This window comes from Rhopalosiphum maidis, chromosome 3, assembly GCF_003676215.2.
Source record: "Rhopalosiphum maidis isolate BTI-1 chromosome 3, ASM367621v3, whole genome shotgun sequence".
Lineage (NCBI taxonomy): Eukaryota > Metazoa > Arthropoda > Insecta > Hemiptera > Aphididae > Rhopalosiphum > Rhopalosiphum maidis.
This window is the reverse complement of record NC_040879.1, coordinates 24,868,235-24,887,433: the sequence shown is the minus strand read 5'-3', so window position 1 is coordinate 24,887,433 and position 19,199 is coordinate 24,868,235. Positions and strand designations below refer to the sequence as shown.

General features: G+C 24.2%; 2 protein-coding genes across 6 annotated transcripts; one reads left to right on the top strand and one right to left on the bottom strand.

The window, feature by feature from the left end:
- Positions 1-5,823: 5,823 nt before the first annotated feature.
- Positions 5,824-10,395, bottom strand: LOC113555522. The gene is made up of 3 exons (XM_026959892.1): positions 10,049-10,395; positions 6,675-6,852; positions 5,824-6,611 (listed from the first exon to the last, which is right to left on the bottom strand). Exons 1-3 carry the CDS (start codon positions 10,156-10,158, stop codon positions 6,273-6,275), a joined length of 627 nt encoding a protein of 208 aa, XP_026815693.1. The 5' UTR covers positions 10,159-10,395; the 3' UTR covers positions 5,824-6,272.
- Positions 10,396-10,727: 332 nt separating this feature from the next.
- On the top strand, positions 10,728-19,120 carry LOC113555521 (glycerol kinase). Of its 5 annotated transcripts, none has more exons than XM_026959889.1 (14): positions 10,728-11,049; positions 11,170-11,430; positions 12,625-12,705; positions 12,862-12,927; positions 13,150-13,408; positions 13,883-13,970; positions 14,329-14,476; positions 16,227-16,336; positions 16,765-16,870; positions 16,966-17,076; positions 17,377-17,633; positions 17,918-18,123; positions 18,704-18,832; positions 18,922-19,025. In XM_026959889.1, exons 3-14 carry the CDS (start codon positions 12,652-12,654, stop codon positions 19,023-19,025), a joined length of 1,638 nt encoding a protein of 545 aa, XP_026815690.1. In that variant the 5' UTR covers positions 10,728-11,049; positions 11,170-11,430; positions 12,625-12,651. The 5 variants fall into 5 exon arrangements, with proteins under 5 accessions (XP_026815690.1, XP_026815688.1, XP_026815689.1 ...); XM_026959887.1 differs by having other exon boundaries at positions 11,129-11,430; XM_026959888.1 differs by having other exon boundaries at positions 10,728-11,069.
- The last annotated feature ends 79 nt before the right edge of the window (positions 19,121-19,199 follow it).

Below are 19,199 nucleotides of genomic sequence, written 5' to 3'. Positions count from 1 at the left end.
ACTTCACCAAAAATATAAAATAAATTATTTTAAAACGTACACCTATATATTATTATAAATTTTAAATTAAAATTATTAATCATTAATTTGTACATAATTTTCCCTCAAAACAAAAAAAGTCGTTGGTACTTGAAAGTTTATATTTTTACTTTTAATTATTATTTGAATAATAATTAATTTCTAAATTAGATAGGTACTGGTTTTTCGATCTTTTGGGTGTGAAGTAACCTACCTATTATATATTTAAATACCTACATAATCTAATCTAATATCATAAATGTATACAACATGCCTCTATACAATTTATCTTTTGATCGAAGTATGCAAATTATATCTATAGCTAGATACTAGAAAACATTAATATTATATGTATTTGGTGAAAAAGTCAATCAATTTGTAACTATGTATACTTATTTTAAAATGTTGTCCTTTTTAATAATACTCGATTTCCGTTAATTTAAACGCAGAATATATAACACACACCAACTTACTTAAAGTTTGGCATTGTTGATTATTTTTCGGGGTGCAAAGATTATATACAGTCTTGTCTCAACGTGTAATCTATTGCAGTTTAGAATCTATTTGTAACATTTAAGAGGTAGGAGTAATCTTCAATTGCCATAGTAAGTATGTAGAATATAGTTAGTACAGTTTCGTAGGTTTTCGTTATTATCTACGCAACAAAAAACTACCAATAAGGAAACGCCATCAAAATAGGTAGTATGGTGAAAAATTAGCAAATGTGGCATTAGGTATCTGCATTACTATCTGCTCAATTTTTTAAATTCAATGACTATCTATTAAAACATTGCTTCAAAAATTATAATAAATATTAAATAATAACAAATAATAGAGTGCCTATATACATAGATATGTACCTAGATACTTGTACTCGGGGGCGGCGAGTACAGGGAGGCTTAGGGGCTGCAACCCCCAAGAGCTCGATAAGGTGGAGCTCAGCCCCCTAAAATTGAAATTGCTAACACTATTAAAATGTTACAAATACAACAAATAACTATATTATAGTAATTGTTAAACGGTTAGTAATGTTTAGTAATTATTTAGGTATAACTGTAGGTACATGTGTTTATAAAATAGTGAGCCCCTCGTGACATTTTCAAAACCTGGCGTCTCTGCTTATATTATATTATAATCTGAGTGAACATGAAGTTTCTGATAGCTATACATCATTTTTATCATATTATTCAAATGTAATACAAAACAAAAAGAATTTTGGTACGAGCAACGTTCTTAAAGTATTAGTATTTTACCAACTGTATTAAACTATTAACTAACCTATTTATCTGATAACATTTTTGAAAATCGATTTGATCTTGTCATCACATTAATTTCACACCAATTTAATAACAAAAAAAAAAATTTAAAAAACTTAATTATTCAAGATTTAAATATATAATTTTGAAGGGTTTAAAAATTCAATTTATTTTAAAATTTGTTTTCAAGTTAACTTCATGTCTGAAAAATTTAAATATATTTTCAGATGTTCGATTAGATTACTACTTACTAGGAATCAGGATACTGGATCATTAATTGATACAAATACCCATACAGTATTGTATACTGAGTATACACATATTGATATAAGAATAAGATAGGTGAATTTTGGATATTTTAATATATCTATTATACTTATGCTTTATAGTCACCTATTATATCAAATGATGAAAAGTAACTTAATTTTTTCAACATTATATTATGTTTAATAGTCTATTATTATTATTTCAATAGGTATACTATGATAAATTACTAAAAAGTACAGAGTAAAAAAGTTCGACACATAGATATAAACACAAATCAGGTTAAAAGAAAAATACAATGTGATGCATAACTATTAACGCTCTAAGTAAAATTAAATATTTTTTTATTTTAATTAAATTAATTACCTGACGAAATTAACAAATATTCTTATAGGTAATAACAGTATAGGGAGCATCACAACTTGTTAGTAATAACTGATAACTATTATAACCGAGTATAACTTACTTACTTTTTTTAGACATTTAATTTGAACACTACTCAACTTTTACGAAATTATTTTGACTCAACCTTCGTAAATGGAATATTTAGAAAAGTAGCGAATACCTAATATATACAATGATTTGTGGTGATCACCGAACAAATAATATACGCGAATCATGGAATAAAAAAATTAGTTATTTAATTGACCATGGTAATTTGACTATTAGAATCAGACTACTGGACACTCATCTATAAAATTAGATTGGAAGTAGCGCCAAAATACCAGATAATGTGAAATTAGCAATCAATAGCATAGGTAGAAGGGTAGAGCCTTTAAAAAAAATAATAAAATCCTATACACAAATACAACTGGTTACTTTGTGCTGACGAATAGAAAATCGTTCCAATACAGTTAAAGAAATTTTAGAAAAAAAATTGGTCGTAATGACAAGTAAAAAATCATAATTATTTAATTTTTTTTAAATAAATTATTTTAAATATTATTATAATAAATATACCGGAATTTTTTCTTAGGGCTATATATTTTACACCAAACATGTTACAACGATTTGTATATTAAATTGGTACCTACCTCTTTGAAACCAAATTTAAAATATCTAAATGATGGCATAAAATAGATATAGTTACACTTAAATGTTAAAAACAATTTTCCGACCCAACTATTATTTAGTTAATTCTATAATTAACTAAATTAACTGCTTATTGTTATAACTTAGTATTTTCAATCAATTTGAGGTAAAAAATTGTGGATAGGTTAAGTTAAAATGATGTTATTAAAATCCTATAACATTTTTATATTAAGTTTACTAAATATTGTTCTTTATATTAACTTCAAACTTAAGACTTCTATAGAGTTAAATAAATTAAAGTGAAAATTCTTTACAACGAAAAACTCTATATAACGTAAACATGATATAATATTGGTTGGTTTGCTTTATAAACCATTAGTCAATTCATTCTCTATAACGTATAGTCACTCTCAATAACGAAACAATATTTTATGTTTCATAACACTATTTATCTGTTAAGTATTATAAATTATAAAAATAATCGGCAAAAATGCCGACATTTCCAAGAACGATTACATTCTTTCTTTATCTATTTTTAATATCGTAATAATACCATTATTATCGATATCGTATATATTAATTTTATTATCGACGTAATTTCTAACAACAATTTTGTTTTTTTTTAAACCCTCTCTTTAACGAAAAAATCTCTTGGTCCCTTCGATTCGTTATAAAGAGTTTTCACTGTATTTAAAAACTAAACCAATTATAACTTAACATTCCAATCATTGACTTCTAACTCAAGTGTATTTTTTATTAACTTTCCCACCTTAAGAAATATTAATACCATTGACCATTAAATAATAACAATATTATTTTTACGCACTATACAAGTATTGTTATTTTTTAGAAAAAAATATTATCTCTTTGATCTATATAGCAACAAGTCTATCTCTTATAATTTAACATTATACATAGTACCTACTGTAACCTAATACTATATATTTATATCTAATAAAATATTATTAATTATTGAGTAAGTTGGTACCTACTACCTACCTATTCATGTAAATATGTAATTCATATTCTGTAATATTTGGGTACTTTATAGCTACTGTAGAAACAGTTATACATTTATAAAGTTAATTTATTATTCAATAGTCATTAATTATCTACTTGGTATTTTTTTTCTAGCTTATATCTATAAATAAAAATAATAAATCTTATGATTTATATAATATATAGTAATAATTACTAACACAAATAAAAATTTGACTGAAAACATAACAATATAGAATAATTATAAATATAAAAATAAACATTTAGATGAATTTCAAAGTAAATTTAAGTTCATTTTTACAAATTTATTAATTTATATAAATAATATTTATTATACAATAAATAACCAATTCTTTAAAATAAAGTAGAAATTATTTTTCTTTTTCGCTAATGAAAATTGAAAAAGAACAAAATTATCATAAAACAGCAATAAAGTCAAAAATAAAATACATTTTCTATGATATGATAAGTACTAAGTATCTAAGTACTAAGTAGATAATTAAAAATAAAAATAAGTTTTTAAAAGTTATGTAATTTGGACGGGTATCATATATTAAATAGGTAAGTTAAATAGGTAGTTCAATTATTTAATTTTTTTTTTGTTATAATTTTTATGTTGAAATATATTACACGATTATTATTTTCAATTTAATCATAGTAAAAGATATTCAAACTTTAAAATCACATCTATAACTTTACATTAAAACGTACCTCTATACAAAAACAGTATCTTTTCTACAAATTTATTATATAAAGAACTTAGCCAAGAATATAATAAAGACTTTGTAAATCTATGTGATTAAAACTTTAATAATATTTTGTAAAATAGATATGCACCTTTATTTAAATTATATATTCTCATTAAATCATTACACATGGGGTACCTAAGTATAATGCAAACGATTCATCTTCAAGTGACTATACCATTGAAAAAAAAATCATTAAATAACATTTTTTTCAATAGTTGAATTTATTTTATTGTAAAACAAATGTCATATCTAGAATCAGAAGAAAGATTTTCTCAATGTCAATCTAATGTATTCATTCACTAATCACTAATGCTTATCTAAAATTTTATTACAAATTACTTGGTTATGTCATTTATTATCACTCGAGTAGGATGTAAGTGCAGTTTATTAACGTTTAAAATTTAAAAAAAAATATTTAAGAATTTTAAGTGGATAAAATTATCCCTTACTATAGCCAAGAATGCAAAGAGTAATTCTGTTTAGTTCAAAACTAATTTTATTTAAATTTTTAATTAGTTATTTTGGAATATCATTTTAGTGTTAAGTAAAACAAATTTATTTTGATTAAATTTTAAAACACGGATATCTACAAAACTATTTGCTTATCTATGACTAGAGACTAGAATTTTATGCATTTGCTTGTTCATATGAGGGTTTAAAATGTAGGCGATTCAAATCCAACTGATTCCATAGACCAAATTTAATTTTGCATATAATGGCATATTTAGAGAGTTAGGGCATATTTTTTCATAAGTACATATAATGTATATATTTTTTGCAATCTTAGTAAATAATCAATTTATTTCATGATTTTATTTTGGAAATTGAAAGTAATACTGCCATACAAGCAAAAAAAAATTAATGTCAACGCGGTATAAAATTTTATCTTTTCTAGTTTAATACCGTGTTGATTAAAAAAAAAAATTAGTATTAATTTATTGGTTTTTACACTGCAAATTTTGTTATATTTTATTTGTTTAAACTGTTTTAAAAACATATAATGATGTTTTTTATAAATATATATTTAAATATTTTGTTGATTAACTTAGATGTTGAAAGGTCCTACACTTCTAATTTTGTTATATTTTATTTGTTTTATTTGTTCTAATGTTTGTAGTTGTTTAAAATAATATAAATGTATGATGCATATTTAAACATATTTTTCAATTATTTGTGCATATAATGCGTATTTTGACCTTTTTGCATCATGTTTGTTACATTTTTAGTGCATATAATTCCAGTCTCTAGCTATGACAAATAAAATATTAAAGTAATTTAAAAAAATTTAATAACCTATTTTTTTTTCTAATTATTTGTTTCTTCTTTTCAGTAAAATAAACAAGTTTACATTTGATTTTAAATACTATTATAGAACTCATTTGTAATACAAAAACATTTATTGATATTTATTGTTTACAAAGAAATATTAATGTTTGAAATAATTATAAATAAAATTTTAGCAATAATCTATTATTAGAATATATGAGATAAACATCGATCAGACAATTGGTAATTTTTAGTAGCTAAATAACTAGTTGTGTTTATCTTTTCAGTGGATATTTATTCATATAATTAAAGTATAAAATAAAAAAATTGTCATTTAAAAATTATCTAGATATTTGTCATTTGAGTAATAGAGTGCCTATAAATCTTATCAAATACAAGCTATAGAGTTCTAATTAGCACATAGTTTGCTGATTAGCTACCATAGAAAACTACATACATTTCTGCACTATGGAGTCATTGTAATTTGTAATAAAGATCCTAAGTGGGATTTTATTGTCTTTAAAATTTTTTACTATTGCTAGTCTAAAAACTAGTTTACCTTATTTGAAATCAATTTAGAAATTGCAGCTAAGAAACTAATAATATAAGAACAACGTATATTATTAAAATAAACTACTAATTTTAATTATATAGAAGATTTTATTTGTAATTATGTACAGTTTCATTGTTAGATTTTTTTTTTATCATTATTATTATTTTTTTTTTGTATGTTCTTTTTTAAATTTTTAAAAACTAATGGGTTTAAGCCAGCGTACAAGGTTCTCTTTTTTTTCTTTGGTTTTTTTTCAACTAATGTTCCAACTTTTTCTTCAATTTTTGATGTTTTGTCAATGCTTTTATTCACTGTTGCATTTTTATTAACTATTGTTTCAACTTTTTCTTCAGTTTTTAATGTTTTGTCAATGCTTTTATTTAGTGCTGTACTTTTTGACAATTTTTTATTTAATATTTTGATTTTCTTATATTCTGAACTGGTTTTATTTAAACACACCAAGCATTTCATTATCTGAAATAAATATTTAAAAATCAATATGTTATTGTTATAATTAATATGTTTATCAAAACTTACTATATTAAAAACTGTAGAATGCTTTTTTTGAATTTTACCATTTTTATATTTTCGTTTTGGAAGAGTTTTCAAAATAAAATTGCCATACTTCCAAGGAGTTAAACAATATTGACAACAGTTTTCTGGGTTCATAGATTTAATTTCATCTAGTTGACTGTTTTGATTGTGCTGAGAACATCTGTAAAAAAAAAAATTAAGATTAAGTTCATATTGATGAAGGGAACAGATTGAATAAAAATAAATTATTAACCCTAGAGCACACCTTCACAGCTAAAAAGACCGGGCTTATAGAATTTTGTTCATTGCTTCAAAAATATGAAATATTAATCTAACCAACCTAGGTACTTTCTAATTAGGTGATAAACTAAAATTAGATACAACTCCCAATTGTATACAATTTGATGCCTGTACTATAGAAGAGTTCAATGTTCATTATATATTAATATACAGTCTTAACCGTGTGCATGGTATACTATGATATAACCTTGTATTATGTAATAACATTTGACAATTTTTATTTATTTAAGAGCAATAAAATAATGATTATTTTAATTTATTGAATTTTAATTGATATATTTCGATACACGGTCAAAAAAATTGTTTACGTAGAATCTCGTGAATATTTTTAATGCGTGTAATCTAAGATAAAATACTAAAATCTATATTGTTTTTTGTTTAAAAACCATACTTGGCTGAATATTTATTATTCATAGAAAATAATTAATTTAAAAATTAACATTTCAATAACTTATACATAATAGGTATATATTATATAATAAAGTATTTATTACAAAATATATAAATTATAAATATGTATAAATTAAAATATTTATTTTATTGTATTTTTCTATAATCTTCATCATATATGAATAGCTAACTGCAGAAAAGGGACAAATCCATTTTTATTTTATTATCATTTTGCATAAAACACACGTAAATACATGATTTACTACAGAAAAGAGATAAATCCAACTGTTTATTAATGTCATCTACTTTATTCTTAAATGGACTACAAATTGGTCAGTTACAGTTAAACTATTAGTTTTTTTCTTTTTTGTAACCGCGTCCTAAAAATATTATTTCCTATGTAAGTGTAAATCATACATTGATATTCTATTTTCCAATTTTTTTTTAACCCTAATTTTTACACATTACAAGAAGTAGGTATCCTATAACATGAAACACAGCTAACATGGTGTTAGGACTATAATATCTTAATACTTAGTGCCTATGAATCATGAATGTGTCATTTTATCTATCCTATAACTATGTAATATAGGAAGTGTTGAATGATTTTTCTAGTAAATAAATTCATATACAGGGTTGGTAACTATGTATGTATGTATGAATATAATACACTATATAATGTATATTTACATAAAAACAATTAAGAATTTATATTCTGTAAATAGTTACGACATAAATAAAAATAAAAATATGTTTGGCGTTATTTTAACACAATTAGCTTTTTTTTAGATTTAATAATTTTTTAAATATATCTATTAATTGTATGAGTATTACACTTATGATTAAAGCTCATTTATTTTAAATTAATATAATATAGTTATTAATTTTAACAAAGTTGCTTTTACATACAATTGAGTTAGTTTTTGTAAGTTGTGTTCATTATAGAATAAATAAATCAGTACTTATAAAATTGTTTTTTTTTTTTATGTTATTTTGAGTAAGGTATAAATAGCTGTACTAAGCATTTTAAAATGAACTTCATATGCATTTCTCTAGGCAGATATTTCATATGAGCAATGGTGTAATAAGAGTGTTGCTAATATAGCACTTGCAACACCAAAACATTTTTAGGTATTGCAAAACAATTCTTTTGCAATACCAAACATATTCTAGCTTGTATGTTTTCATATATATATGAGTAAATAATATGTTATTAATCTATTAATGTATTCATACTATGATAGGTAAACATGTTTAATATTATTTTTATTCAGTTCGGAATTAGTTTAAGCTTTTAGTTGAATATTTTATGGAACAGATTTTTTTTAAATTTTAGTAACCCCTTTAAACACATTTTTGTAATAGATGATTGAGAACAAAAGAAAGGAATTTAATATACATTATAACATAAAAAAAGTTTACAAGAACAAAAAATGTGAGCCAAATTATGCCACTTCATATAAGCAAACAGATTGTGTAAGTACAAAATTAACCATTTGCAAAGTATTAAACAATAAAATTATTAAATTTTAATTTATGAAAATCATAAATATAATTATCAAATATATTTATATTAACACAATATAAATTTTACATCAATTTCGATATTAAAGTGAATTTGTTGAACTATGATCAAACTTGAAGGTATGAGAATTATTTATGTTTGTACATAGGCATTTTAAGATATTTTAAATTTTAAATGTTTTCTAAGATAACATATTACTGTGTAGTATCATCTTAAAATAGAAGAACCTTCTGCATTCTACAAAACAAAATATTAAGCATTCACATTTAATTTATAATAATTAATAAGTTATTAATACATAAAAATACAAATAAAACAGTTATTTTATATTATTAAAAAAATTAAATTAATATCTTGATATCTTACATACTCATAACAACCATAACTCACTTAAAAATTAAAATATTTTAAAGCCAATATGAAAACACAAATAATGTTCTTACTTTTAAGTCTAATAATACTTCTATTTACTCTAATGTTTAAGCTAACAACTCAAAACTAAAATTGCTGAAACAAAATATTGAATAATATTATAATAAATATGTTATGTATTAATAAAACAGAAACAACCCATGTAGGTATATCACCCTCTAGGATTTTTAATCTGTATTATAAATTTAGAAAGTATTGTTGCAAAATCTATTATATGAAAGAAATTATTAATATCAGTGTTTATAATATTTGAATTTAATACTACTGACCGAAGTTTCTTCACTACAATTTTTTTAAATTTTAATCATAATTTAAACTTAAATTAATATTATTTACTAGTATAAAATCTTTAACAAATACTAAAATACCATCTAATTTTTTTAAAAATGTATACCTACTAATTATAATTTGTATACTCATTAATTTCAAATTTCAAACCATGTATTATATAAACAGATTTAAAAAATAAAATAAAAATTAACTTAAAAAAAAAGATCAACAGAATATTTATATATTTATTTTTATTAAAATTAAGAATCAAACAATCATTATGCGAATAAATAATTTTTATTTAACTATAAATATATTTAGTTCAAAATGTATTAAAACTTACATTACAATACCTAAACCAACAGATTTTTTATATAACATTATTTTATGGTTATCTAGTTATGAATTTTTAGATTGCTATTAGTTATAACTAATATTATATCTTGGGGACAATACTTACAAAATAGAAACCCTTAAGGGGGCCAAAGCTGTTTGATTGTTGTACAATTGTTTACTCAACAAACTTGTATACTTGGAAACGTAATCTACTGTCATCATTTTTGCATCCATAACGTCAGAATCAATTCAACCGTCTTTGTACGTTAGTGAAAGTGGTATTTCGTCACATTCGTTAGTATTCAAATTTTAAAAAGAGTAGCTCCAATTCACATCATAGCTGTTATTCGATAGTCGTGTTATTATCATTTGTTTTGTTTTTACGACGTGCATTATCATATTGATAAATCCACAAATTTCTTGAACGATTACTACTGCATTAGCCATAGATAATACGTAATAAACAAAAATTAGATAAGTATAAGTTTATTACCTACGGTTATAATGCGATTACAATATTATAAATGATATTAAATCCGTAAACGTATAAAGTACATAATATTTAATAATATATCGCTACGATTACGTCGAATATTGTATTTTTTATTATATTGTAATATTATCATTTTTTTTTTGATTTCCGTAAACCGACTAAATCGTACATCTCTTCAAATCGATAAACGCGTACAGAATTCTTTCGCGGAAAACAATAATAATTATAATAATTTATTATTATTCTGTGAAAGGTGGATCTATAAATCTACTATGTCTGAGTTTCTTTGTCGTCGTGGACAATAATAAATAATAATAATAATATCGACGCGCCGTGTTCCCTATAACAATATTATTATTATTATTATTATTATATTCAATACGCAGATGGTAGATAACATTACATCGGTAACACGTCGGTGAATAATAATATTGTATAATATTTTAATGTATTCAACACAACAATACACGACACAGTTGTTGTGTAAGTTGTGAACGAAGCCGTAAGTGCGGTTATCTTATATCTACGCGTGTAGATAACCGCGGTTGGTACTCGGTAGTGAGAGAAGAAAAAAAAACCAAAACACGACGGCCGGGTCGACAAATACAATTGTGTTTCTGTTTTTTCAATCGGTACTACTACAGACACTACAGTACTACTACATCTTCTTTTATTATTATTATTATTATTATTATTATTGTTATTTGGAAGGTATTGTCCTCGGACCTAGACTGAGATTTTATTTTTACTAGCGGTGACATTCGTCGACGAGCGACTGAGGAACTACTAGGAGTACGATTCAATCGCCGCCGAAACCCCGACCGCGAATAGTCGACCCGTTCGCCCGTCGACTGGCAATCGCTAGGTACATGGAGATATTAGTTTGGTCTGACTCGACGTCTGTTACCCAAGTCTCTTTAGTGCGTGTTTCACGTACGCCATCGCCAACGCTGCGCCATCACAGATCGGGCACCTAACAGTCGGTACGCATCGCCGTTTAATCTTCGTCTCGCGTGAGTATCGTCACCATCTGGTGGTGACCACAGTAGCAAGTTTAACGATATGTTCTTTTTGGCTTCTATAATGTTCTATTTAAATTGGCATAGTATATCAGACATACTGTAGATGTGATTCTCGATCACTCTTGGGTCTGAGACGTTAATATCTAATTGGGCAAACCAAATAAGATTTGTTTAATGGTTCACTAAAATCAAATAAGTCAATCGTGTTTAGGGTAATGATAGCTAGTAGAACTATTGATTCATTAAATGTTAAGTCTATGCACTCTTCATAAGAGTGTTTGAAGTGATGGTCTATTAAGAAAACAATTTATGTTTCATAACATCTTGCGCACTATTGTTTCATACCTACCTACTTATTATTTTATTCATTCGTGTATTTTCAACAGCCTTGAGCTTAAGATAATTTTCTTTAACATAAATTATTAAATGGTTGTTTTGTCAAATATTTTTGCTTTAAAAGTTAGGCCAACAAGTTTTTAATAAATATTTTGAATTCATTTTTTTTTTTTTTATGTATGTGCTCTAAGAACCAGTAATAATAATAATACTTACATATGTACATAGTTAAAAAAAAATAGCATTCTATAAAATTTACAATAATTATTTTCCAATGATATTTTAATAAATAAATCTAAATCATTAATAAAAAGAAACAGGCATCCTAATTTATTTTGTCATTTAAATTCCCAAACATGGCATTGTTGAGTTTAGGAATTTGTGTATCCTTGTAATATTTTCTTATTAAAATACAATTGCAACGATTATTTCATAGCATATAAAGTTAATAGTCTAGTTCTAGTATAATTAATACTAATTATAGTAATTAATGATAATTGGAATAATATGAACATTATAAATATATAATAAATGTATATAATATAATTATATTGTAGAACCATTATTATACATATGATATCAGTATGATACACAATACATTAATTATAGTTTATCATTATTCCTGACCTAAACATTATTAGAATCGAATACTTAAATAAATCTTCATATTCATATGCCTATATATATATACAAATTTATATTGGTCAATTATTTTAATATTTCTTTTTTATTGCCATTGGTTTCAAAATGCATAATACTAAGTAATTTTGTATCATATTCATTGTTAATAATCTTATAAAAAATCAGAATACACATTCTAATTCATGATTGTTTTGTTTATAATAACAGTTAGATCAACGTCCATAGCTTGTTACAATGTCCAAAATACATAACCTAATCTGTTACAAGAAAAATAATACACAAAAATCGGTACAGTATTCATTGAAATATTTTTACTCTATACTAATATGTTAATATATTAACAATTCTATACTAATTATTAAAATAATTCTATATTATTCTATATTAATAATTTGTGAATATTTGTCTTAAAACTTTCTCATGTTTCATTTATATTTATTAAAGATGTCTGGTGCTGAAGAAACATTTGTTGGTTCTATTGATGAAGGCACTAGCAGTACGCGTTTTTTGGTACGTATTAAATAATATTTATAATAATAATACAATTAATATTCTTAGTTAATATGTCTTTGAGATTTATGAATTAATATTTTTACATTTAGTGTTAGATTTAATATTCATTAAAACAATACTTAAGAACTAAATAGCTTTCAAATTGTATACTTCTACTATAGGTTTATTTACTGAAAAAAATTAACTTACGTCTTACATTTAAAATGAAATATTTTATAGGTTTTTTCATCTAAAACTCACCTGCCAGTAGCCAGTCATCAAATAAGTACAAATAACATAAGCTTGCATGAAGGATGGGTAGAACAAGATCCAGAGGATATACTGATTAAAGTCAAAGAAACTGTAGCTGTAACATGCGAAAAACTCAAAATGATGAACATATCACCTTCAGCTATTACTGCGATAGGCGTGACAAATCAACGAGAAACTACTTTAATGTGGGATAAGTATACAGGGAAACCATTATACAATGCTATAAGTAAGTACATTTTCATACTTTTAAATAAACTTAATTAGTTATAAGTTGTGTTTAGATGTTTTATGAGTTGAATATTGTTCTTCCCTGATATATGCTTTTGATCTATAGCAGACTAAGCTAGTAGTCCAAGCCTTACAATGGCAAGCTTAAAAATCAAAAATTTTAAATGCATTTTTGTCAATTTTAGAAAAAAAGTTTTTAACTGATTTTTATACACATAGTTTGCATATTTAAAAAAAAAACTATTTTCAGCTAACCTGTTATCCATTATATGTTACATATTACCAATATTATTTTTAAATTTGTTTTTGTGCATATTTAACATTATTGGTGCATATTTTATAATGGTTTTTTAGTACATATTAACATACATATTTTGCTCTTTTTAATTTGTATAACTTTTGAACCCTAATTATTATACATTTTAATTTTAAGTTAGAAATATATAAATTTTAAATAACTACAATTTTATAGTATGGATGGACATGAGGACACAACCAATAGTTGATAGATTCATGAACAAAAGAATTCCTAACTGCCATACATCGGATGAAAAAAAAAGGTGAGTTAGTATGCAAATAGAACAGCACACAATATACTATTGTAAATAAATAGTTTTCTAAACTTTTTAGGATAATCGTAATTTTAAAACTCCTGTCTTGATTTAATATTTTTTTATTTACCCAACATTTCTGAACCCGATTCCATTAAAATTAGTTTCAACATAATTTTTTTTTGATAAACTTAACACTGTTCTATTGAAATTTTAATCTTACAATATTTACTTTTCATTTTAAGATAAGTACTATCAGGTATCAACATAACAAAAGTATATATATTGTAATATAATTTGATCAAAGTTCTATAATCATGTGCTAATACTAATATTTGATTATGTTTTTTTGTAAATTATCTGATAGACATTTACAGTTCAAATGCGGTTTGACGATGAATCCATACTTCAGTGTATTCAAATTAGTATGGCTAATAGAAAACGTACCTGAAGTTTCAAAAGCTATTAAAGAAGAGAGGTGCATGTTTGGTACAATGGATTCATGGCTAATTTGGGTAATAATTAATAACCTAAATGAACTGTTGATATGAGATTAAAAAAATGAAATCTAATACATTGCTACTGTAATAAAATTTGTGTTTATGCACTAAAAATACAATTTAGTTTGGCTTTAGCCAATAAAAGGTATATTTAATAAAAACAGCTATAAAAATATACGTATATAAAGAGTGGCCAAACTTTTTTTTGGTCACAATCTACTAAAAATTTACTTCACCTTCAAGGATCGATTTCCACAGCAAATTATACAGATAAAACTTATCAACAATTTGTTCACTACAATCTCGATTAATTTTCATGAGCGTAGCCCTAAAAATAAATTCTAACATGACCAACTTTGAAATTGTCTGCAATCGACCGTTTGGCCGCCCCTGATGTACCTATACAAATATGATGTTGATTTCAAATTAATAAAATAAAAATTACAGGAATGTTTTTTATTAATGAATTATTATATTTATAGTAACAATTTAAAAAAAAAAATATGTATAAATGATAATTGGATAGATTAGTTTTAAATTAAATCACATTGATTTTACTAAATTGGCAGTTTTTATTTTTTGAAAATAGTACGTAATTTTTCTTTGAAGTTATAAAATAGTGTAATATTTTATAAAAAGTAAAAAATTGTAAAATATACTTTTAAACTGTAAAATGTTGAAATATTCCTGAAAGAATTTGTAATTTTAATCACATTTACATGAAACTTATTTTATGCTTAATAATTATCATATAGTACAATCGTCCAGTAAAAATAGACAAGTCCATACAAACCCAATCTCCAATAATGATTTGTACTTCTGTTTGTGTTATTTGTCACTATAAAAGCACAGAAATAAACTTTTGAGCAATGGTGTAGTAAAAAGAACTTGTTAAATTATTATTGACAATTAATGATTATTAGATATTATACTAAGTAACAAATAATTCAGAAATTAAACCAAATAAATGTATAACTCGCAAACTTGGTTTGTCACTCCATAGTCCACATATTTTTTTCCTGATAAACCTGAATTCTCTAGCATCATTTTGTATAATCATATTTAATAATAATCTAGGACGTCTAGTGATCTGTTTTATTTAACTGTATTTTAAAAATTCTCAGTAATCATAATTAATACAATTTGTATCGGATTACTTATATGTGGATATTAGCACAATCATGTTAAAATCATGTATAATTTAAAATATTATTTATTTATTTATTTATTGAGTTCTTTTCCATACAATACTTGTAAGTAATAAATAACATAATATTGTGTAATATTATCATTCATTATAATTTGAGACAAAAAATGCATGTAAATAAAATAATAATTATATTTTTATTCGACTATAACTGTAAATTTGGTTTCACTCAAGAATTGTGTTGTAAGAAAGCTTAATCTCAAAAGACAACTTAATTTCTCCATAAACCAAGTCAATAGATCAGTAGTATATTTCTATTTTTATATGTAATTAGTTACCTGCACTTAAAAAGCTATTGTTAATACCAAAAATCTTTCAATTACTAAAAGTTCATTATATTAAAACTTTACCTAACTAAAAAAAAATCTAATTTTAATAGTGTATAAATAATAAAAATATAACAACATCCAAGTAAAATCTATTGATATGCCTCTTCCTTAGATTTGATTTATTATTTAATATATTAAATACAATCTTTAAAAAAAAAAAATTGTGCTAACTATTGCTTTCTTTGAGGTCACTTTTAACTATCAAGTGATATTTACTTTCTGTTTGTAGAATTTTACAGGTGGTGTAAATGGTGGAGTTCATATAACTGATGTTACTAATGCTTCTCGGACCATGCTGATGAATATTCATTCATTACGATGGGATAAGGCTTTAATTGAGTATGCATATTTTATAAAGATTAAGTTTAGATGGATTGTAATACTATTTTAATTGTATGTACATTAAATTACGTAAATTTATGTTAACAACAATATATAAATTATTTTATTTTGAAAATTTGGTTATTAAGAAACTAGTATTTATTTATTTTGATTTTAATTTCAAATTATTTTTTTTTTAATTATTTTATAAGTATAATTTTGATATCCTAAAACTGCTTAAAATAAAATAATTTAGTAATGAAAATGTTAAACTTCAAGTATCTAAAAATGTTAAGTAAATTATTTCTTCCTTCTTTATAATTACTATTAGTTAGATTAATCAATTAAAAACGAATACAAAGGTATTAGAATAAATTTTTATCATGAATAATTTAATGTTAATGAGCATTTTTACTGTAATATATTTTTTTTAAATTTTATTTCAGTTTTTTTGAAATACCCAAAGGACTGATATTTCCAGAAATACGAAGCTGTTCTGAAGTGTTTGGTCATATGACTGATGGACCACTTATAGAAACACCAATATCTGGGGTAATAAATTAATTATTTGTAATTTTAAAACTCATTCTACACACTATATGCATTCTCAATTTTTTTTTTTATGATTATTTAATATATTATTATAGTGCATTGGTGATCAGCAAGCTGCACTTATGGGTCAGATGTGTTTCTTGGCAGGCCAAGCCAAGTGTACATTCGGAACTGGATGTTTTTTATTGTATAACACTGGTCGTAAAGTAAGCATGATTTATTTTATTTTTTTAAGTTAAAAATTAAAAAGCTTAACATGATAAAAATATCTAGTATTAAGAGATCAGTCCTGCTTAACTTACTTTAAAAGTAATTATTAGTAATTATTGAAAGTGATGATAAATACTACACAAATATTTTGAGCTTTTCAATAAATATGAAATTACTGACTAGACTCAATTTCCATTTTACAGTACAAAACTGCCTAATTATAGTAATACTAATTTATTGTTCATTCTCTCAGATTAAAAAAAAAAAAAAATTATAATCTATTTACTTTTATTTAGCCAGTGATTTCTACTCATGGTCTTTTAACTACCGTGGCTTACAAAATGGGGAAACACACTGATCCCATTTATGCGCTGGAAGGATCTGTGGCTGTGGCTGGATCCGCTACTAAGTGGTTGAAAGATAATCTATGTATCGTGGATAGTTACAAGAGTATGGAGGTAATGGCTGATAGTGTGGAAGACACAAATGGCATACATTTTGTTCCCGCTTTTTCTGGACTTTATGCGCCATACTGGAAAAGTGACGCACGTGGGTTAGTAGTATGATAACAGTAAATACTCTAATTTATTTTTTGCTTAACAATTTGTAATCACTGTTGAATACATGCCCATTTTATTTTATTTTAACAACTTTGTTTAATTTACCTATTGATTTTTTTCTACACAAAAAGCAATAAATAAATTTAAAACAAAAAAATATTTAACTATTCATATTTTTTTGTAAGCATTTAGAAGTAATTTTACTATCTCATGAATTCAACTAAATGTTAATACTATAAAACTTATTTAATTTAATATAATCTTCTTTATTAAACAGTACAATCACAGGGTTGACTATGGAAACAACAGATGCACATTTAATGCGAGCAACTCTTGAAGGAATCTGTTTCCAGACAAAAGATGTTATGCAATCTATGCAAGCAGACACTGGCCACCCCATTACAGCATTGAATGTAGATGGTGGTATGTCTACTAGCGATACATTTTTGAAGATTCTCACAAATGTTTGTTGTCTTCCAGTTGGTAAGTTATTCAAATCACAAGCACTAAATCAAATGAAAGCTAAAATTTTCTCGAGCCCCGTAAACAATAAAAACTTAACGACTCATATTTTAAAGGTTGATTTATAATTAACCAAGATTAAAATCAATTCTATACATAATTGTCAATAATAAACTCAAAAATCAAAATTTTATAATTTAATTATTTTAGTAAAAAAAAATTAATTTAATGTTTTCTAAAAAAAAAATTGAAATGTTTAAACATTTGACGGATTTTAATTTATAACTTCAATAATATTAAAAATATATTATTTATACGTTTTACCGAGAATATTTTTATACTTAAATAATTATAATCATCAAATGATTCCCTATGGATTTCTACACATCAAACCTTTCTTTTTTACTTTATTTTATTATACAATTTTTAATTTAATAATATATTATACTAATAAAACAAGTATACTCATTAAAATGAATACCTTTTTTTTAATTTAAAAGAAACTTGTCGCATTTAACATTTTTATTTGGATATTTTAAATTATTTTAACTTTTTAGCTGCTATAGAACCCAACTAATATTTATTTTTGTCTATTAAATAGTGCGTCCTAAAATGGTGGAAACTACAGCTTTAGGCGCTGCTTTGGCAGCTGGTTTTGCTGTTGGCGTATGGAGTATGCACAGTGTTAAATCAAATTGTGACACTTTTATTCAGACTTTATCAGATGAAGGCAAGTATAGTATCCACTATGCAATTGTTATAAAATTATTGCAAATTTTTAAATATACACAAATTAAATAATAATTTCTTCCATTTTAGAACAAAAATCAGAGTATGTTTTGTGGAAAAAAGCGATAGATCGCAGCATAGGTTGGAATAAAGATGATGAAGAAAGTGAATTTGATGATTTTGCTGGTTTTTAGCCATTTTTAATAATCAAAAGTTGAGTTATAAAATTTGTATGTGAATTTTTATTACTATTGTGTTCAAATTTAAAGTTTATTGTGTAGTGCTAAAGCACATAGTTAAAAATAATATTTTATGTAATGTTTTATAATAAAATGTTTAAAAACTTACAAGTATAAGTATAAAAATAA

Bases quoted from the DNA above. Each gene is read 5' to 3' on its own strand.
- LOC113555522 (XM_026959892.1), bottom strand. From the start codon at position 10,158: ATGGATGCAAAAATGATGACAGTAGATTACGTTTCCAAGTATACAAGT. The intron at 6,853-10,048 runs GTAAGTATTGTC...TTTTTTTTACAG, and splicing joins CCCTTAAGGGTTTCTATTTT to ATGTTCTCAGCACAATCAAA. The intron at 6,612-6,674 runs GTAAGTTTTGAT...TATTTATTTCAG, and splicing joins ATTCTACAGTTTTTAATATA to ATAATGAAATGCTTGGTGTG.
- LOC113555521 (XM_026959890.1), top strand. From the start codon at position 12,652: ATGTCCAAAATACATAACCTAATCTGTTACAAGAAAAATAATACACAA. The intron at 13,409-13,882 runs GTAAGTACATTT...ACAATTTTATAG, and splicing joins ACCATTATACAATGCTATAA to TATGGATGGACATGAGGACA. The intron at 18,833-18,921 runs GCAAGTATAGTA...CTTCCATTTTAG, and splicing joins TCAGACTTTATCAGATGAAG to AACAAAAATCAGAGTATGTT.